We start from the raw sequence: 22,232 nt of genomic DNA, 5'->3' as shown, positions 1-22,232 counted from the left end.
GGAGATTGAGGATAAAAGGTTTATACAAGCTTTAGATAGTTATTCTGGTAAACTTAATCACCTGTTTAACACTGGACTAGTTCTTTTCATTTCTGACTTCCATTTTAAATTCAATACAAATTAATATAAACTATACCTAAGTGAACAGAAGTGACGAAATTGTGGGATTTTCACAACATGCACACTTTGCTTTTATGAAGTAATGACATCATTCTTACTCAGTGCCAGAGCACACATGAGCAAATTGATCCACACTTCAATGGAGACTCACATTTCAGCATATATGCCATCTGGGTTGTACTTGCAGCAACACCATAATGGCTAACTAACTAGGAACCTCATAGGAATCTATGTATTGAATTTGTGTGTTTATTTTTTCATGGACAGATGCTGTGGGATGAATTTGAATCTCACTTCCTGAATGATCTTCATTTCTGAACTCAATGATTGTCTTTTAAATCACTTTAAAATTAATGATGAAGCCTGTCTTACATTTTTTTGATAAATCTGACTTTAACATTATTTAAAGCACCAGTAGACTTATTAGAATTATTACACAGAGAGGGGACCCGCCAAGTTGTGACCTATGGTCTGCCCTGAAATAATTTTCTGCATCTCATCAAGATATAAGAACAACAAAACTTGTTGGAAGTCAAGATTATAGGGATTTTTGTACATGGCATGAATTATCAAGAATCCTGGAATCCTATTTCTAACTCCCTCATTATTCTGCTTTGTAACCATGAACTACTCCCAGTGTTCCTGATGACCTAGCTGCTTCCCTTCTCCTTTTAGACCACCTCTGCTTGAGACCAAATTCAATCTTGACCTTGTCTTCTATGCCATCTATGCCATCTGCATTTTCTTAAAACGCTTCTCCTGTACAGATCATGTTCAATAACCAAGAGCCCAACGAATACTTTTAAAGGCTTTCTTTTTACTGGCAGAGAAGAACAGTGTTTTTAAGAGATTCTACACAGGTCTTTTCTGAGAATGAAGTGAGTATTTCATCTGGAGGGAGGTATTGATGGGCACAGGATGCTGAGGCTTGGGGAAAGGAGCAAATCCTGAGGAATTGGGGAAGAACACTGTTCTGAATAAGGAAGAAGATCAAAGTAGAAGAAGCCAGAAGAAAACCTCCTGTCTCACTTTGTCCTCTTGATGACCCTCAAGTCCTAGAGAAAAAGAGCTTAGTGAAAGCAGATATACGAAAGACATTTGTTTTTCCTCAGAAATAATTTATTTGCTTTAAAGGTCTGAATTAAAGTGTCTAGTGTTAAAATATTTTCTTAGATTGCTCCTTCTTTCTTGCCACAGCCATTTTTAGATTATCTAAATGTCAAGGAGTTCAGAACACACGCTGACTGAAAAATTGCTGTGCATGAGAGCTCAGGACAGAAATTACAGTATCTAAAAATTCCTGAGTCTTCCTACTCAGGCCATAAAGTACAACCCCAAATCTGTCCATTAAAGTCTGTTTAAAAGACACAGTACTTAATTGTCACATGCTCTCTATCTAGAGATTTGTCTGTGGGTCATGGCAGTGAGAAGATGCTCAGGATGGAGTGAAACCTGAGGAAGAGGTGGCAAATAGTATGTGCTCTGTCAGACGTAACTACAAAGCTCAGTACCTTGTTGATGTCTCCACTTTTAATACTGCAAAGTCACTGGAATACCTTCCAAACCTTGATTTGTTATCTTGCCTCAAATTGTTCAAGGCAAAGTTATATGCAATTGTTCATTAGCTAACGCTTCTCTTTAGCTTCAATAACTCTTCCAATTTGTTGGTGTTTACCTCTCTGATGAAGTGCATAGAAAGACAGCTGTCACTTACCCTCTTAACATTTGTTTGCTATGCAAAGCACACTAAGCTTTTATAGTCTCATCTTATAAAAGAGGCTCTTTAATGGCCTTGTCTCCCCTGCACCTGTTGCAACTCATTGTAATTCAGCTCCATGAGGCCAACAGACCTGTCTCAGAGGTCACACCAGGGTCTCTTCAGCTCCAGGGACACGTCCTTGGTTTGCTCCTGGGTTTTTCTGTGAGCAGTTCCTGCCTGGTAATACTTTTTGACATGTTATCACCAACAGACCCACTCTTCCTTCTCTTTCACTTCCTCTTCATACCAGAAAAAATCTTTCAGCTAGGGCTATGATTCAAGACCACCGTGTAACACCTTCAGGTACTAAGTATGACCCACTGTCGTTTACACAACATTCAGGGATACTGATTTATTCTGCACTATGACTCCACACTTCCATCCTGTGCCATTTGCATTTTTCTTCAACCAACTTGTATGTTTTTACCTCACTTCATTATAAGCAAGTAAAATAAGCTCAATCCTTCTTATACAGAAAGTCTTCTAAAATTTAAATCACAGTCATTCATCTTTCAATCTAGTGTTTTTTCTTCTACTTAGTCAGCCCCTCATCGATTTTACACCATTGGTGCTAACCTCTGTCTTTATCTCATCTGGCAATTCTCTGTGTGCAAGAATAACAAATATTTTTAGAAGTCATTTGATTTCTGTGTGTCACATAAGGAACACATGCCTGCTAGCAAGTATGCTTACAATTTTAAGTGCAATCTGATGCATAACACCCTGCTAAATGAAAGGAGAATTAGAGCTGAAGCAAAACAAACAGATCCTATGCTTAATTTGATAATAACGATTTTATCTGGAGCTGGCAGGAACTGGATCTTCAGCTAGCTTAATGATTTTCATTTACCAAGAAACATTGCAGTAGAGGAAGCAGCACCTTTTTAAAGGCTGGAGCAATTAATACCACTGAATTTTTGCAGCGAAGCTGTTTATGAAGGCAACGGGAGACCGCACAGCAGGGAGCAGCGCTGGAACCCAGGCGAATACACGGGAATTTCCTAGGGAAGGGTGCGAACCTGTGATAGCCATTTGCACAAAAGTGTTGGACTCATCCCCTCACCCCCTGCTGGCCCCTGGATCAGGGCTGTGGCACAACACACCAGGAGGGAAACACAGCTCCAGCGCGGCCTCCTGGGGAGACACCCAGCCCCTCCGAACCGCGCAGGCCTCACGCCAAAAGAGGCTTTCTGCAAACAGCCATGAAAAGCCCCGCCAGCCTGCCTGGACCTGCACGCTTCATTTCAGCAGCCAGCCCGGCTAAAGCTCCCTGGCTGGCGCATGGATGCGCACCTATTTCACTTGAATTTGAAAACTGTTCATACGTTGCCCGTGCCTAGTGCTGGACATTCGCGCTTTTCTATATTTCCATCTCCCCGGCAGGCGTTGGCAGCCCTTTCCCCCCGCTGGGCATTCCCGGCGCTGTCCCGGCCGGTTCCTTCCCCCGCATTCCCGGGGGACAGCGGGAGCGAGGCGGGCGGGCGGTCCGAGGCAGCGCCGCGCTCCCCGCCCCCGGCTCCCGGGGCCCTCCCGGCTCCGTCGGGCGGCGGGGACGGGCATGGATTTGGCGGGAGTCTATAAAAAGCCGCCGTGAGCCGAGGCCACCGTCCTGCCAGAGCCGCCGGCAGAGGCTGGGGCGCGGCGCCGGCACCGCACCATGATCAACCCCAACTACTACCCCTGGGGCTACGACAGCGATAACGGTGAGCAGGGGGCCGCGCCCGGCCCGCTCCTCCCGGCACCGAAACCGGGGCGAAACGGGGACCCCGCTTCCCGAGGGAGCATGGCGGGGACACGGGCTCCAGGCGGGCCCGGGGCTCTGCAGGCGGCGGGGCCGAGGCCGCTCGGTTGTCGTTCGCAGGCACGGAAGAGGCGAAGCTGGCGGAAGGAGAGGTCAATGGCAGGGGGTCTTTGAGTTAAATAAAGTCAGTTTTCCTACTGTTAGTGTAAATTAAAATTGGACATAGCAATATGTCCAATTTAGGCCAGCCCTAATGCAGGAAGAGCAGTGCTGGGCTGCAGGCCCCGCCTGCCTGGGGAGGTTGGGGTATTGGTGGTCTCTTGTTCCCGCTCTCTCCTCTGCTGCAGGAAGAACAGTTCAGCATTGGTCCGGCTTTTTCCACATGAACTTCTTGGTAAAACTATGATGATAATTAAATCCACGTTTCAAATTCTTGGCGTGTCCAGGGTTCAGTGGCCTTTTCTCGTTCCATATGGCTACGTGGTCCCATATTTCAATCATTTGGGTATATCCCATCACATTTCTAGCCACTGCTGGACTTGGAGTATATATACCTCTGGTTTTCTTTCTTGGCATATTATCATTCTCCTAGTTGTCAGTCTTGAGGTTGCTGCAAGAGTTTAGGTTCAGTTGAAGGACTCTTAAGTATCCAGTATTCCAGCTAGAAATCAATCTAGTTGTTTTTTATACAATGAAACTCTTGACAGGGCATGAATAACAACTAGGCAATTACTTATTAATGCACTTAAATTATGTTCTATACTTAAGCAAAGCCAAACTTGTGTTAATTGTAACAAGTATAATTCATATCTCTCTGGAAAAGATTTTCCTGATACTTTTCTGTACTTTTTTGTAGGACCAGATCAGTGGCACAAAAATTACCCTTTTGCGAAAGGACGCCATCAGTCGCCGATTGAAATCAATAACAAAGACGTGCATTATGACAGTTCTCTACTACCATGGTTTGCTAGTTATGATCCTGGTGCAGCTAAGACCATCCTCAACAACGGGAAAACCTGCAGAGTTGTATTTGATGATTCATTCGATAGATCAGGTCGGTTTTGTTTTCATCTCTGTCATTACATAAAGGTGACTGTTTCTCAATTTGCATGGCAGAGCCTGCTCTGACTCTTCAGGCTCTTGGAAGGATGCTGTGTACTGCCTGTGTGTGATGTTACAGGTTTCTATCACTGGGTACCCTGTGCTGCTGCTGCTGGCAAAGTCTGAGTCTCCTTTTAAAGTTCATCAGTAAAATCCCAGGGAATGGAGAGAGGCGCAAAGAAACTTGGTACAGGGTGATTTAAGGTGTAAGATAAATTTCTGGGGCTGCAGAAAGTCATTGCAGTTGTGTTGCTTTTCAGGATGAAGGAGGCCCAGACTTTTTCTGTGAGAACTGAGTTCCATTTTGCCTATTTGAGATGCCCTGCAGAACATCTTAAGTTACAATATTTAAAAACTCTATCCATGTAATTTGTGATAAATGAAGTAACAAGCCAGATGTTGCCACAACGTCATGGTATTTAATCAGTTGAAGCTCTTTTTGGCATTAATGGGGTTTTGTCTTAGTGAAGATTATAGGGCTGATAAATTTAATTGTGTCAGCTTTTATCCACTTGCATCTATGACAGCATACAGTGTACAGACTTATTTCTTATCTGCATTGAAACTTACACTTTCTATATGACTAGGACTGACAGCTCTAATTACTATGAGAAATCTTACTCATAGATTGTTTCTTGTTGAGTATATACAGATGTGGATTTAATTTAATAGATTTTTAACTAATTAGTTGGGTTTCATGAAACTGAGGATCAAAATGTATGTATGCTGGACTAGTTAATATACTATCAAAACTCAAATATTGCTGTGCAATCAAGAGTTTTGTAACTTTTCTAGCAAAGTGGAAATTTTCAATGTTATTTGAAGAAAAATATTATTAATGTCAGATAAAATGATACACAAGTAAAGAAATGTAGCTGTGGCATGTGAGAACACACCATGACTATTACCATTTTTTACCATCTGTTGTATTTGTTAAAACAGCATCAGATATACCAATGGTTGCATCTTCTGCATAAAAATAAAAGTGTAAGCATTGTGAAAATAACTCAGATTTTGAATGGGAGGGAGTATCCAGGCACAGCAATCTACAGCATGGATGCAACGCTCACCACAAAGAACAGAAAGTTTTCAGAATGTTCTGAATTTTTTTTTCAGATGAACTGCTTAGTAACTGTTGTGTTTTGATCTCAGAAATAAATGCGACTCACTGCAAAAAAAGTAGGTGTATATCTCAACTCTTTGAAGTCAAGAAACATTCAGTGTTTGTTGTTATGTCTCCTTTGTTATACCATCGCCTGCAGAGTCTGTGGGTGGTGTTCTTTCTCTAATATAATGCTAATTGCAGGACGAATTCCACTGTGCATACTCCTACTGACTTGAACACATTTTCAGTTTTTTAGGATATGTACAATGTAGGCTTATTTTTTATGTAAAAGAACCACCAGCTGCACAAAACATACATATGCAATAGCAATCATATAGGAATGAAGCTTTTATTCCTTTGGACAAAGATGCTCATTCTCTCTATGTCTGTGTATATGTCTATCACTCTCTATCTGAATTATTTCTGAGTTAACCAGAAAACTAAGCATTTATTTTCCTGGCTTTTTTCAGTTATAGTGGTCATACCCATATCTGTACTTCTGTCTACATTTTCATTAGTTTGGATAAAATAGATTGCTGAATAAATTGCCAAGGTGAGTGATGAAATCAATTACTTTGGATGTCTCCAAATTTTACATTCATTGTATATCCTGCCAAGAACACTTGAAGAATTCACAACTGAGGACAGTTTCTTTAATTCAAACAATTGAAGTATCAGTATCATCCAATGTAATTCAGGTATTATGTTGAAAATAGGCCTTATTACTTTTATGCTTAGGGTTAGCTTAGTGGAAGGAATTGGAGAATTTATTTCCAGCTGTTTATGAAGTCTGATTTACTTTGAGAATCTGCTACAAAATTGAAAGCTTTGCTGACTTTGCTGACAGATGAAGTTGCTGTAGGAGCAGTATCATTCCTCTGCTGCCTATCCATACAAGTCAATGGATTTCTGTGGATTCAGTTTTCTGTCTTATTGTACCCATGTAGATGGATCTTATGCACTCTAAAATGATTGCAGGTGGGGGCTGGAGTCTGAAAATTGAGGAAAGAACTGGGAGCTGAAATCAAACCTTCTAGGTAGCTGGGCTCAGTAGAACACACCAGAACTTGGGTACTTTGACAGCCTACCACTGCTATGTTTGCTATGTTTTTTTTGCCTGATTGGCAATTCAGATACTCTTTTAGATCCAGCAGTGACCCATTTTTTATTTGAATTGGTGCTGAAATCTTATTTCCACTATCATAATCCATTTATTTCTAAAATTCATAAAATATTCATATCAGAGAACTGTCCTGAGAGCTTCTAGCTGGTGGGACTATTGTCATGATGCTCTTTGAGATATATAACTTCCTTAAAGTTAATGACTATTTGGCTATTGTTGTAATACCTTGGTTAGATGGTTACACCAGTGTTTGATTATTTGAGAAACAGTAAAGATACAAAAGTCTGGTAATGGAACCCTGACAGAGCAGCTGGACAGAGATCCACTAAAGTCACATGGATACCTGCCTTCATCTTCCCTCTTTGTTTGTTGTTTTTGTTGGCAGTTCCTATGGACATTCATCAACCAAACAGATTCCTACTTCTTTTACTGGCTTTTAGATGGGTGACATTTAAGGGTTTGGAGTACCTCACTGCAGGCACACATTCTTACAGGCTTACCTTGATGCTGTTTTCAGAATCTTTCCTATCAAAGAAAAAAGTGGCTTTGAAAGTAGATGATGCAAAAAAAAAAAAAATTAGAGAAGTCAGAGCTTGTTGCTAATGGGCTCTTTTAGCATGGCCAGGGCTTGTGGCCAGCATTTCCTCAAATGCCCCTTTGTGGGAAATCTCATTTATTTTTGCAAATGAAATTTTTCATTATCAACTTCTGGTAAATAAAACATTCCTTTTTTTCACTGGTATTATAGAGTGAAGACAAACCCTAGTAACTTTAATTAAACCAGGGGAAATCTGTCCATAGACATTCTAGTTTTGGTTGATTCCTGAAAAATGTTACTTAACATTTTGTCTGCTGAATTTACACTGTAGAAAATCAGTAGCTGTTACAAAAAAAGCACCACTAAATCCCAGTACTTTTGTAGTTGTGGTACCACTCAATGGCTGCGCTGCAAAAGGCAAAAGGCAGCAAAGTTAAGTTCTTCCTTCAGTGTAATAACACATCTGTCATTTGTCATGTCTGCATGAAGGTATTGAGAACTCCTGTACTTGGGTACAGGGAATTTAGGGCTTGACCTTCTGTTAACTTTGAATTTCCATTGTTAGAATTAAAAGTGCTTGACTTTTCATTCTAGTCAAGGGCCTGCTGAGGCTACAGCTACACAGAGGACTGACAGTTTTCTGCCCCTGGAGGTGGGGCAGCCACACAGATCACAAATGAGTATGATTTGGGAGCTTACTGATGAACAGGCTGTGATCCAGGGGCACGAAACTGGCAAAGATGTGTTACAGTGTAGGTGAGGGTGGGTGGCAAGCTGACAGACTTCTGTCTGACACTTCTCTTTCCCAGTCTTCCCTAAAAGAGTACAAAGTTGCATACAAAGGTGCTCCATATCTATTCAGTGCTTGCTTAAAGGATATTTCAGTAAGAACTGAAATTTGATTTCCAAAAGCTTTTAGGAAACACATTTTATCCCTGCAGATAGCTGGATGATTTTAGTGCAGAGATCCTCTTCTGAGCAAAGGCTTTCTTATGACTTTTAGAATGTGACACTGATGTGAAACAGCTGTGGGTTCTGTACTGCACTGTTAGATTCTATTATGAAGCAGCATAACAAAGGTAATGTATCTTTTCAGTTGTCATTGCTAATTTACTTCCATTGGGGTTTACCAGTGCATTTTATGGATTTGGCAGGATGTGTGATCATAAATCTTCCTAGAACAGTCATTTCTTGTCACGTTTATAAACACAATGTGTCTCATGAGTCTGCTTTGTTCTCTGTGGGTTTTTTCACCTGCCTTTACAGCAAACACAGGGAAGACTTTTGTATAGGCATAACTTTGCCAGTTTTACTTTTAGTGAGGGCAGATGACAATTGACACTAGCACAGATTAACAACCAGATCCCTACAGAAGCTGCTCAGCAAGTGGATGCACATATTTGAAAAGCTTCTTGTCACTTTTCTGTTGTCAAGGGCACCCAGCTAGCTGAGATAAAGTGACTGGAGCAACCATCTCCACTCAACTGCATGACACCTTCTTTTTGCTGTGTCACAGAGTGAGAGACAGGGTTTTCTTGCCCGAGTTACATCCTTGTGTGCAACACTTGCCCTAGTGATTACATTGGAAGTGAAAAAAAAGCCTGTTCTTTTCTTAGCCCATTTTGTCTCATGCTGCTCAGCTGATGACAGATCAAATAAAAGGTGAGCTTTTTTCCAGAGCAGATGCCCATGTGTGTGTCCATGTAGGATTGTTCCGTGATAGATCATTCTTCACTGTGGATGTGTGGGGAGCACAGAATTTGAGCAAGACAGACTGACATTTTTATGTCTGATATCAGGCACTGATGGGTCACTGAGGGTGATGTGCAAACCCATTTGGAGTCAGTCACTGAGCAATGGGATGAGAGTTTGCATTAATAAGGCACCAAAAAGAAGCGAATATTTCTCTCCCCTGTCTTCCTGAGCTGTTTTGTGTATTCCTGCACCTGGGCAAATTACATTTTGGTAATTCTGCCATGACTCTCAGATATTTAAGGTCCTGTACAACAATTGTCAGAAAAATTCCCTCTTACATTGCTGAAAAATAATGTCAAGACACCATCTCTTCTTTTATAAACTTTATTTTATATTCTTTTTCTGTCATGTGGTTGTGCATTTTTATTTACATAGTATTGAAGCCCAAGAGGATAAAGATATGTTTGGAATTTAAGTTCCAAAGCACATGATTAAAAAAACCTTACTAATTTTGAGCTATGCAGACATAGTTTGAAATTTTTAGTGTTTTAATTATTGGAGAAGATAATTCTTGTTTATTTTTCCCTTTTTAAAATGCAGGAAGATTTCATTTACTTACAGTGTCATTTCATGTATTTATATGTTTAATACTACACACTGGTAATTAGAAGAAAGGAAATACCTTTTTGTCCTTCAGGAGATGTTGTTTGCATCATTCTTTCTGCTTAAAGTGTGCTAAGTAAAAGTTACTGCCTATTTATAGATGAGTAAAACAGGAATGTGTTGGCATGAGATGACGCAGAGCTTCACCTAATGCCCAAACAAAAATGTCTGCTGATGGCCCATCAGTGGAAATAATTACATACTTTTACCTTAAAGAGGATTACTTGGCCTTACGGATCTATTTTAATGGAGAATTGATGGCCTTGTCAGCTACTACTCTTACCCTGACTGTGTTCACTGCAGTTATGAATGTCTGTGGGAAGAAGTAAAAGGATTTTGTTGAGAAAAACAGCTTGCTCAACTCCTAATGCTGTATTTCTTGAGATGATAATGGATTGAATTATTTTCAGATTGAAGGATATTTTTCTTTGGCATATAAAGACCAGTTCTTGGGAACTGCTGAAAGTTTTATAGGAATGCTATAGATTCGATCCTCAAAAAAAGTGAATGAGAATTAAGTATCTTCTAGTATTTGGTGAATGTAAATATGTTTTTCTATTTAACTGATTCTTTCAAATAGACCACCTTCATTTACAGTATTATTTATAAATGGTAACAATATTTAGGAAACATTCATCACTGGCTGGACTTTTCTTTAGGAAAATAGCTTGCATTCTCAGTGTTTGCTTTTCTTTGGTTTATTTTCTGCATTCTTTCTCCTCTTCCATAACTGGAGGGAGCAGCTATTAGAGCAGAAGCAGCATCAGTGATTTCATAACTCTTTAAATAATTAAGTCATAGCCTGCAGTAAGATACACAATTTTGTAGTGTTTTCTGGTAATTTTTTTATCATCTAGCACTTCAGTAGTTGATCTTAATCCTGGTTATATTTGTGTACTTTCACATCAGCCAATCCTAGATTCAATTCAGGGGGAGATTAAGACATCTACATTTAGGTGTTTTATTGTGGGATTTTAAAAGTTGGTGGATTATATCTAAACTACCATTTGAGGCGGCAGAGTTGGAGTTCAAGGAATCCAGAGAGCAATTCAGTCTGTTGAGTGTCTGCTTTAAGGTAAGCAGAATTACTCTAGAGGCTTGACTGTTCAATTAGGGGTTACTTCAGTTACCCAAACACAGGCATCTTGTGACATGTTTGATAACCTAATCTATTTCCCCTTGCCTCCAGATATTCCTTTAGAATGTACAGTTCTTCCACAGATCCTGGACTAGATCTCTCAGTCCTGTCCAGATGTCTCTGGACTATTCCAGAGACACATTCATGTAGCTGAATTAAATCAGGGATCTCTAGTGACTGTAATGGAAGCCTAGACACAAAAGTTCTCCTCTGCCTATAGGTGTGCATGGCAGAAGGCAGTTGCCTGACATGTGTCTAAAATCAGTGCGGATTTTCAGAACACAGGGCATCTGTACAGCAAATACGTAAATACATGAGTAAATATTGTAGATACATGAATTTCATTTAAAAGCATTGGGAGACCCTTGAGTCTGATGCTGTTGCAGATTATCAATTGCAGTGCTGAGAGGTGGGCCACTTCCAGGAGTCTACAGGCTGCGGCAGCTGCACTTCCACTGGGGCTCGTCTGACGACCACGGCTCGGAGCATGTCGTGAATGGAGTCAGGTATGCAGGAGAGGTAAGACTCACTTCTTGCTTTAAAACAGGGCGTAAAATAAAATTTGACACTATTGTTCTGTTGGGATAAAATTTGTGATTTCTCTGTTTTTCTGGGAGTTCTTTCTGTTTATTTATCTGTGGCTTTTTATTCTTACTCCCATTGATTCTTATAAATCAGGTTGAAGTCATTCTCACAGCAGGAGAAAAGAAAAATTCTGTGTGAAATGAAGGTTTCCATATTCTCAAACCAGTGTGGTGTGAAACAGCACAGCAAGACTGAATTACTCAGTTGCAGTCCAAACTTCCTAAAACAGTATTCTGAAAACACAGAATTGTAGTAGAAGTATAAAATTGCACTGATAGAAAGGGATGGGAAGAATGAATTACCTTGATTCTTGAACACTTTAGGATTGTAAAGAACATGAGAAATGTAGACTAGTAATATACATGAACGACATTCATATGGATTCTTTGATAGAATTGCTGTAATTCAAATGCCAAATGGAAATGAGTCACATATCAGTAGATGATGTCTGAACTGCATGGTCTACCTGATTACTTCAGCAACTTTTCTTCAGCTTTAAGATGAGATTACAGTTATTTTTTTTTTTCAATTTCTTATTCAGATATTTATAGTTTATTTTAAAGCAAACTGTATAATTATGCAATTAGATGATTAGATATAACTGTTAGATGACTTTGCTGTCCCTTTTTCATCTCTTGTTTTGGAAGACCTCATTATCATTCCTTTTTCCCTCAAACTTACACAGTTATGTGAAGAACTGTAAATTCAGCCTTCTGATGGCTTGCTGTTGAATAATGGGGCTTTTTACATGTTTTCCTCTGTTTCAAGCTACATTTGTTACACTGGAATCCCAAATACAGTAATTACCTTGATGCTAAGAGAAGAACTGATGGGATTGCTGTTTTGGCCATATTTTTGCAAGTAAGTAGAGCGTGCAATCCTTCTTTGCATTGATTCTATGAAGTTTCTATTCTTAGAGGGTTAAAAAAAGCCAAAACTCTCTGGTGGGTATATTTTCTAGGGATCCTACCACATTGAAGGGGTTGACTTTCAGTAATGTATCCCTTTCAAGTTACAGAGCATGAGTCATATTATCTCAAGTGCTATCCAAAACTACACACACTTGTCCCTGCAGCTATTGTGTCACTATGTGGCTCATGGAATGGGGACGTGTGTCAGAAGTAGCCCTCTCACCAACAGCAGTCAGCTGTCTTTTTTGCTAACTGGGGACAGATTTCAAGGACATGTGTCTCTTCTAGGTTTTTCATGAACTTTCTCTCAAACAAAATATCTCACAGGCAATACATATTACTCATTGTTTTTTTTTCCAATCCTTTCAGGGGCATGCAGCATGAGCCTGAAATATTAGCTGTTGCTCTCTCTTGTTTAATTCATATTCACTAGACACAGAACTAGAGATGGAACGCTGGATGTCTTTTTTGAGATCAGCAATTGCAAACAATATATCTGACCATGAAATGTGTGTTGTGAAATTACCTGTTATGCTAAAATTTCTGTAGTGAAACAATTTCCCCATTTGTATCATAATATCTGTTGGGAGATACAGGCAGAGGTAACAGACAGAAGACATAGCTTACCAAGCTGGTAGGGGTGATAGGTTGGGTTAATACATTATAATTTTATATTTGACAGATGTTTAGATAGATGCTCATAGTTTTGTAGTTGATAGATGCTCATACAGAAAAATAGTAGAAAGAAGAAACCTGGTCAAGCAGAACTCCTTGCTTAGCTCACATGTTGTTTTTTACAGGTAGGGGAAACTCCCAAACCAGAGATGAAGAGAATTCTTGAAGAAATAAATGCTATCAAAACAAAGGTAATGATGTTGCGCTTTTCATTATAGGAAGATTGCTCAAAGTCTCAGGACAAAAAAAAAAGAATAACAATGTTTGACTTCCTAATTTTGAGATTCTGCTCTGCAACATTTCTAGAATGTATTTGGGACTAAAACCAAGCTTTTCCTTAACATGAAAAGTCCTTTCTTTCATTTACATAAGAACCTTCTTTGACTTTAGCAGGGCATATGAGTTTGGTGAAAATGAGCAATTTACCCAGTCTTTGCTCACCTAAAAACTAGGCATGTAACCTTATTGCCTCAGTGGGCAGTGCCAAATAAAGGGCATATTTAGAAATTGGTCCATTTGGTCTTAATATATAGGCTGCCTAATGGATCTCTGGAAATGCCACCGACTAGACATTTGTGTCTTAGATAACATTATGTGATAAATCTCACATTTCATAGGTTGTCTTTTTTTTTATTAGCACAAATATTATAAAAGCAGTACCTGTCTCACTTTATGCAATATTCAATAGATAGAAAGAATTTCCATAAGAAAGGAGGCCAGAAGGAGGAGTATTTCTGCACAGAAATGAGTGAAACACATTGGTACTGGATGCTGCTTCACATGAGTTAGCTGAGGTACAAGAAGCAGCATAATGGAGTTTTCTGTTTGATCATGCTTCTCTGGGCCCATCTGTGAGGGTCATTCAGTTCCCCTGTCTCACTGCACCATTATATCTTGTGTAGATCTGTGCTTACTTTCCTCAGTTCATACATTTGCAGTATCTGAGTCACTCCCCGTTTCTTAAAATAACAGAGCTGCAAGCAAATCTTGGCTAGATTTGTTGACGTTTTCTGTTTTGTTTTGTTGTGTTTTTGTTTTTATTTTAAAGGGGAAAAATGCTCCTTTTCCAAACTTTGATCCTTCAATTCTTTTCCCTAAATCTCACGACTACTGGACATACCATGGATCTGTCACTACTCCACCTTGTGAAGAGTGTGTTACCTGGATTATTCTTAGAGAGCCCATCATAGTCAGTTCAGACCAGGTAAACTTCACCCTTCATTTTATTTACATGCAATAACCTGAATTTATTTTTTTCACAAGGAAAACAGTCATTGGATTTGTGAGAAATTGCCGGATTAAAAGGAGAGTGAAGAACCACCCCACATCCAACACCATGGTAGTTCAAGCCCACAGACATCAGAGAGCTTTTTAAATCAGTTAAAAACATACCACAGTGTAGATAGTCGGGGTTTTTTTTCAGAAATATCATTTATCAGAATACAAATGTTATGGGATTGGTGATTCTATCTGCCCTGTATTGCAGACGGGAGTAAAGTTGCAAGTGTGGAATTACATGCTTGATACTTGTTTCTGGAAGGCATACCAGCTAAATTGTCACAAACTGGAGCAACATCATCTAACTACAATTTATTGGTAATATCAAAAACTTCTTTTGTCACTTGCTGTAAAGAAGTATTTCATGTTAATTCCTATCCTAATTTCCCCCCAGTCTACTTACAGGAATTTGAATGCCCTCTTTCAGCTCATTTCAGCCTATGATTCTACTCTTACCACACAAGTCAGTTTTCTCACCTGAGGTTATTCCTCTAGTCAGCAGACTAATGATGCAATACCACAGATTTCAAGGCTCCAGGATACAAAGCACATGAACATTAATCAAGGGACTGACATATTATGTAGGTATTATATTTAGACACAAAACTTCTCATTTTAAGTTTTCAAGATGATAATGTGTTTAGTGCATTCGTTGATGTGGATGTTATGACAAAAAGGAAGTATTTTTATTTTCTAGTACTTTGTATTTAAGTGGCTCTTTATCTTTTAAGTAATATTACTCAGGTATGATAAGAAACTTAGCTGGCAATAGATGAAATATGGTAATGTGTTCATATAACTTAAGGCTTAATTTTCTGAGCTTATTGAATTGCTCTGCCTTCTGTTTCCTTGTCCATCCAAAAATTAAAATACAGGGACTATTTTAAAGTGTGTACTTCCGTTAAAAATACAAATACGGTCTTATTGGTTTCTCCAAAATGAATCTTCTTAGATGTTTATATTACAGAAGATCAGCTACAGATTGTATTAGGAAAAGTGTAGTCATTATTGAGCATCTCTGATTTAAAATGCATTTTTAAAGAAATAACTAATCACATTATTGATCCAGCTTCATGAAAATACTTTTTGACTACAGTTTTGTTTGGGTCATGGTCTTTTTCTCATTTGTTCTAAAAGTAGTGAGTTTCGGGAAGCATACAGACTGTTCTTTAACTGTCCCTCCTGTAGAAAAAATGGAGCATTTTAGTTAAAGATGAAAGTGCTACATAAACACGAGACATTGGCTCTTACCCTGAGGTAGCTGCTTTTCAGGCAGAATTGGCAGCGTGTGTGAGTTATTGTCTAGAAATACAATAGAAATACTTCCCTCACTCCAGAGTGCCTGCACTCTAAATAACATATTCATAAGAGGATTGTGTTGCCAATTATTTCTAATCCTAGACAGTGTAGTACCATGGCAGCCTCATTAATAGTGATTATTTTAAGTGTGTGTGCATTTGCAGTGGATTTCTTGGATGCTTTTGCAGCCAGATGGTAACCATGTATTAGCCACAAGGGGAAGTGCAAATCAGTGCTCTGCAGGAAAATCAATTCACCAGAAATCCCAGGGAGATACAGGGTGGGTGGCCTAGCTGCTCAGATTACTTTTAATGAAAGAACAGGAATTTAACTGTGGAATAACTCTGTCTAATTGCAGACTAATTTTTTCATCTTTATGTAATTGTAGCCTGAATACATGTTGGTTTTTACTGAGTAGAGCAGATCTACCACAAATAATAAACTCCAGCACCCTTCTCCAATAGTAATTGATCAATTTTAACAAAACTGATGAACAATTTTCATCTCTTCCTGTACAAATCATTCTTCATCTGAAATCTGAAATTTAATTTCAGAATATTAATCCATTGAATATATATTATGCTGGTTATAAATGTGACCCTATTGTTGTTCAGGCAGACTGAGATGGCCAGCTTTTCGGAGCTGTTCAGTGAATAGGAATGTTGAGATGCCCAAGCTAGCTCAGTCCAGAAACTGGAACAAGTTTAATCACAGTGAACCTAGGCTTTACAACCTAGACAGAAGTTCTGCTTGTATTGGCCTTGAAGTCTCTACTGAAAAGTGGATACATCAGCATATTGAAGCTCCTGACAGACAAAGGAGATGCATCCTTGCATGGGGCTGCATTTTCAAGTTACGCATGGGAAATGTGTGAGTGCGTTTCACAGTAAGTCATTCAAACAGGGACAGGTTCAAGTGTCTGAATCACAGCTGATGTGCTTTGGGTCTAGTGCAGTGCGTGGTAGTGACAGCAAATGAATATAGGGTATCTGTATACATGTTGCATCCTTTGAAAATTAGAAAGCAGTACAGAAAGATTATTAAATAGTTTTGATGAGTATGGGCAGAACTCTTCATATGGCATCCCTCGAAAAAGGAAACATACTTTGGTATGGCCAAGGAGATTCTAGCTGCAGACCTTGTTTACAAACCATTTGAAACCTTGACCAAGTCTTTATCCAGGTTTAAATTCCGATTCCTGTTACTAATAAGGAACTTCTTGTGTCACTGCAACAAAATATATCCTCTGCTGCATACCTACCATGAACATGAACAATTAGTTTATAATTCAGCTTTAAAACCTTGTAATTCTAAAGTATTCTTAACAATCAGGCACTAAGGCAGGGTTAGAGTAGGAGAGGTTTATTACAGCATGTGCTGCTGTATTCACATTTTCTGAGTGCTTCCCACAGTTTCTGTGTCTGTACACAGTTCTGCAGACAGTACCTAAATGACACTGTTTTTCACAATGCTGTTCAAATAGGACCCATTTTTCTGTTTGGATTATTCAGAGTTCTTTTGATGGTGGGGTGAAGGACATCTTCACAACTTTGAAGGAGACTTTTTTTCCCCAGCTGGACCAGCCTCCTTAGTTTAATTGTTGGACTGTGGATTTGATCCCAAAGGATTTCCATTGGCACACTTCAATTTTTGCTCTTCTGCAGATGGCAAAGCTCCGCAGCCTCTCCAAGAATGCCGAGAACGAACCCAATCACCCCTTGGTTGATAACTGGCGCCCGACTCAGCCGCGGTATTTCAGGATGGTGAGCGCGTCGTTCCTCTAGGACCTGCCTCCTCTTGGGTGGCTCTGAGAGAGGCAGCCTCTAGAAATAAGAGGTGGTTTTGTTTGTGTCCTTTGCTGCATTTACACAGAACTCCAGCTGTAGGTCTGGATGTTGAAACTTGAGTTGTGGAATGAGAATTTCACTTTCAGAGGATAACATTTATTTAGGCAAATCCTACTGTTAAAATGGAAGTAGAGAGTCTGTTGGTTTTTCATAACTGCTTTAATATTAGCTTTTGTTAATAGTTTAAAGGAAGAAGGAAGATGCTACTAATAATTACAAGACAATTTCCTATTGTGCACATGACCCTTGATGCTTGTCTGATTGCATGCTGAAGAGGTTTCAGTTAAGAGAAGTAATTGTTTTCACCATTAAAGACATATTTTTCAGTAGATGTTTTCAGCATTACCCATATTCAGCTCTGAGCTGCACCAGTTTATCCACAAGGCATTCTTGGAAATTATAAACTCTTTTGGTCTTTGGTACGTAAAATATGAAAGGACAGGAAATTTTGTTATAATCACAAATAAAGAGCTAAACTTTTACTTTCTTAAAACAATGGACAGGTGAAACAGAGGTCTATTCTGAAAATTGTATTCACTGAGTTATATGTAGTTAAAACTATGGGAAGGGGGAAGAGCTATTTCTTTTTGTTTCACAACTGGTTCTCTTTATTAAAAGACTAATTTCCATTTTAATATTGCAGCAGTCAAGGTGACATAAATTTTGTGAAGTTGTTCTTTGTATCCTTCGTATATATTTTATTCATGTATGCAAATAGCTTTTCTGTGTAAAAAGGGTGTTAAAATAAGAAGAGTCCTTAGTCTTTTTAATTATTTTTGAGACAAATTCTCGTTTCATATACAAATGTAATCAATCCTGCTGTCAATGAAGCTTGTGCATCAACATCTGAAACCACAGTTGGACTCTTAATCAAAATGCAATTGACCAACATGTTCTTGTCTCTTGTTTTGGCACAAAGAACAATGAAACAGGGTTGTAAGCCTCTAATTGAATAACGCTATTTCTGCATTAAAAAGTTGAATAAAAAAAATATATTTACTTAAGATTTTTTGTTCTGTAGTTTTTATACTATTTAGAAACATGTAAAAGTAACAGAATTTTAAAGAAAGACCTGTCAATGTCCTCTGTGTTATATCTTTATAGAAACTGATGATGCGCAGTATCTTTTCCAGATATTTGTTTGAACTACAAGAGTACTGATTTCACATGACCCCAAAATTGCCACATCCTTGAGACATCCACATCTATTCTTTTAGTGAGATCATCTCTATTCTGACAATAGCTTTCTTGCAACATCATATGAATCAATTTCACAAGTTGATTGCAGAGTGGAAAAGTTCAGTCTGTATCCAAACTCACTAAACTGAAAGGTAATTTACCACTGAGCTCGGGAAATACAAAGCATGTGCTGCTCTGGCAGTGCCTGGATTCTTGGCTGCCATGATGGGAGAAGGGTAATGTTCCTTCATTACAAAAAGGAAAATTGAAGCAAAAATTGATTTTCCAAAAGGCTTAGTTTGTTGTGAGTTACAAGGTAAGTTGTTTTATAAGGTTCTTTATTAAACTGAGTTGCATATCCTATAGCAGGTGGTTTTTTTTTTCCCTTGCAATTCATGGTATTGCAAATCTGGAACATGTAATCTCAGGAGTTTTTAATGATATGGTGGCTTCCCAATCATGCTTTGCAAAGGAGCTATAAATGCAGGTGAGGTAAGCCTCATCCTCCAGACCCATGTTTATTCATTTGGAAACTTAAAAGCTGAAGTAATCTCTCAAAATAAAGTGTCATTTGACTCTTCCATGCAGTTGTTTTCATTTTATCATTTATAATTAGTAAAAGTAGACTAAATTCGGCCCAGGAGAGCTGCAGATAAAAGGAAGTGTGTGAAAAAGGGTTTTGGCAGTTGTTTTACAGACCCTGTTCCTATGTTCAGGGACTGCTGGAAGCAATGATGACAGATCCAGAAAACAATGGTACAGCAGGCATCAGGGGAAAAATGGAAAGAGTAGGAGTAGAAGGAAAATAAAAAGCCAAAGAATGGGGGTGGGGGCCCTTCAGGGACCCTGTGAATCACACTGTAAACTGAATATATGAGGAGTTTAGGGAGAGTATTGAAGGCAGCAGGGAGAAATATGGGGTGCTGTGAGTCAGCATTTAGAATGTGCTCATGTGTCATGCAATTTCCTGCTCTCTCTGGCTGTGTTCATTGTTATTCTGCAGAGGTTACCCCTTGCTCTGCAGCTTTCCCCAAGTACAAGAAAAATTAATCACTGGTATGACTGAATTCAGATCACGTTGTAGTAACATCCGTCATACCTCACTTCTTACCTGCACATTCCCACTGTGTGATCCAGCTCTGCACTACAGGAGCAGGGAGCACTGTGTTCAGAGCTACCTGGTCAAAAAAAGACACCCAGTATTAATATTGGTGGGGGGCAGAACACAATGAATTACTACGGTATTTGACTTCCATACCACGTATACCTGACTACACTTGGTGACATCAGTGCTAATTAGAAACAGCCCCTCTGAAACAAAATGAGACATGCAGACACACTGCAGAGCTCATTTGCAGCCCCTTCTCCAAGTCACTTTTCATCTACTGCAGAGCTCAGAAATGACATGACCATGCTCTGTGGTGCTGCAAGTCTTCCCAAAACTTGAAACATTTTAGTGGTATGGCTGTACCTGCATCCATGTCATTGACAATCTTGAACATGAACAAGAAAGTGCTGTGGAATTAATTGGTAGCTGCAGTAGCACCAAAGATATGATTATGCTCTTCCACAATTAACTTTAGATATGATCTCCCCTTCTAAACTTCATCAAACTAAAAGATATTCATGGTAAATGTGTGGGGAGTCCACTTTCTTATGTTTCTCATTGGGAGCCTTTTCTCCAGCCCCAACATGTTGATCACAGAAGTTATCCTGGGTTACCTGTCTGCAGCAGTGCAGGAGACCATCAACCTGCAGTCTCACTTTGGGGAGCTCTCTGAGGTGAGCAAGAGGAGATAGATACAGATAATCTAAAATTTTATATAAAAATATACATAGGTTTTAGTGTTGAAGAAGAGTAAAAATTCAGGTGATGGATATTTCTGTAGGATTTACTCATCGAATCTTTAGAACAGGATGAAATTTAATTAAATCTGATTTATTTTCAAATTTAAGCCTATTCTCTATTTCTTTATAGTAATTATAGGAAAATGAAGAGATCTTAAGGCCCTTTTTTAAATTAATAAATAAAACAGTATTTTGCAATCTATATGCAGAGCTGTTAATACCATGAGAGGAATTCAGAATTGTTTTGCTCAAGTTTCAGATCTGGGATCACAAACAATTATTGGGACAGATACTCTGTCCTGTTGCCCAGCTGTGTGGCAGCAGTGGCAGCTCACTGGAGCTGAACTCCAGTCTGTCAGCTGGGGAAAGCCACCCATCCAGAAGGACACACAGCAAATCCTTTGTCGTGGTCATCAGGACGCATCAAGTTTGGCTTGCTTTGGAAAATGTTTCATTCCTTTGCCTCAAAGCCTTTTTGCCATTGAACAGATCTATGCCTCAGTGTTTTTACAGCTTACTGTCTGTCTGTGTATATGTGTACATATGTGTCTACCAGTATATACACAAAACATATGTGCTGTATAAATACACATTCTGCTGCTGATTTTGATTAATGTGCAATAGTATTTTGTCTGAAACTACAGCTAATTTCAGAATCAGGAGAAAAAGCATCCTTCTAGAGAAGTTAGTGTGCTTTTAACAAACCTTTCTATGGTTGGCTGCCTGCCACACCTAGCTGTCTTCCAGAATAAAGTAGCAGAGGAAACAGCTCCCTTTCCCTCCTTTTCCAAGAATAAAATACCTCCTCAGTTTGGAGCAGGTATGCTTCTTTCTCATATCAATGGGGCCATTATCACTTTGTCTTGCTTGAAAATGCTTGCTTAGAAGCCTAAGAGCACACTTGCTGGTCAGAGACTAGAGATGGCACTTGGATTCCAAGTTTCAGATAACAGGTCAAGAGAAAGAAGTCTGTGAAGGACCTTGAAAGTCAAGGTGAGTTACGTGTGTTTAATGTGACAAAAAAAGACAGCCAGGATTCATAGAGGCGATGACACAGTCCAAAGGACAGAACAAGAGAATTATGTTAGCAAACAATAGAAAGGTTATGTTTGCTGGTGCTGGAAGAAAGGACGTGGCAGCAGTGAGGGTATGAGACACTGAGATCCTCAGATGATTTTAAGATGGTTGGAATAACAGACTTTGTACCCAATGTTTTCTAAACACCAGTGCTGTTGGTATGTAGTATTTGGTTCTTTGCTCTATTCTGACTTGGTTGTTCTTTAGTTTTTTTCAGTTTGATTTTCTCTTGTAGCAATTCCAACCTATCCTTCAATTAGATTTTATTATTCTCTAGAACTAAATCTTACCACACATTCAAGCCACACTTCTTAGGATGTTACTACATGGCATTACTGTACAGAATCGTGTTTTTAGACATCATCTGTTCAAGGCAGAAATCCTTGGCATTCCTTTATTTACTGTTCCACTGCTTTCTTCTGCATTCCCACACAAATGACATGTAGGAGGGACATTCAAAATCATGAGTTCATTTAGCCAGTTTTTAAAATACCTCTAAACTACTTCTTCCTTCCCATTTAAATGCTGAGAAGGGCATAGAAATACTGTC

At 39.0% G+C, this 22,232-nt stretch overlaps 1 protein-coding gene across 1 annotated transcript; it reads left to right on the top strand.

Annotated features, from left to right (window-relative positions):
- Positions 1–3,508: 3,508 nt before the first annotated feature.
- On the top strand, positions 3,509–18,505 carry LOC131562130 (carbonic anhydrase 3-like). Its single transcript, XM_058811703.1, has 7 exons — positions 3,509–3,582; positions 4,477–4,674; positions 11,384–11,502; positions 12,337–12,429; positions 13,280–13,345; positions 14,203–14,358; positions 17,396–18,505. The coding sequence occupies exons 1-7, from the start codon at positions 3,537–3,539 to the stop codon at positions 17,513–17,515; spliced, it is 798 nt and encodes a 265-aa protein (XP_058667686.1). The 5' UTR covers positions 3,509–3,536; the 3' UTR covers positions 17,516–18,505.
- Positions 18,506–22,232: the final 3,727 nt, after the last annotated feature.

Source organism: Ammospiza caudacuta, chromosome 1, assembly GCF_027887145.1.
Source record: "Ammospiza caudacuta isolate bAmmCau1 chromosome 1, bAmmCau1.pri, whole genome shotgun sequence".
NCBI classification, from domain to species: domain Eukaryota; kingdom Metazoa; phylum Chordata; class Aves; order Passeriformes; family Passerellidae; genus Ammospiza; species Ammospiza caudacuta.
The sequence above is the reverse complement of the archived record's forward strand: the minus strand, read 5'-3'. Positions and strand labels throughout refer to the sequence as shown.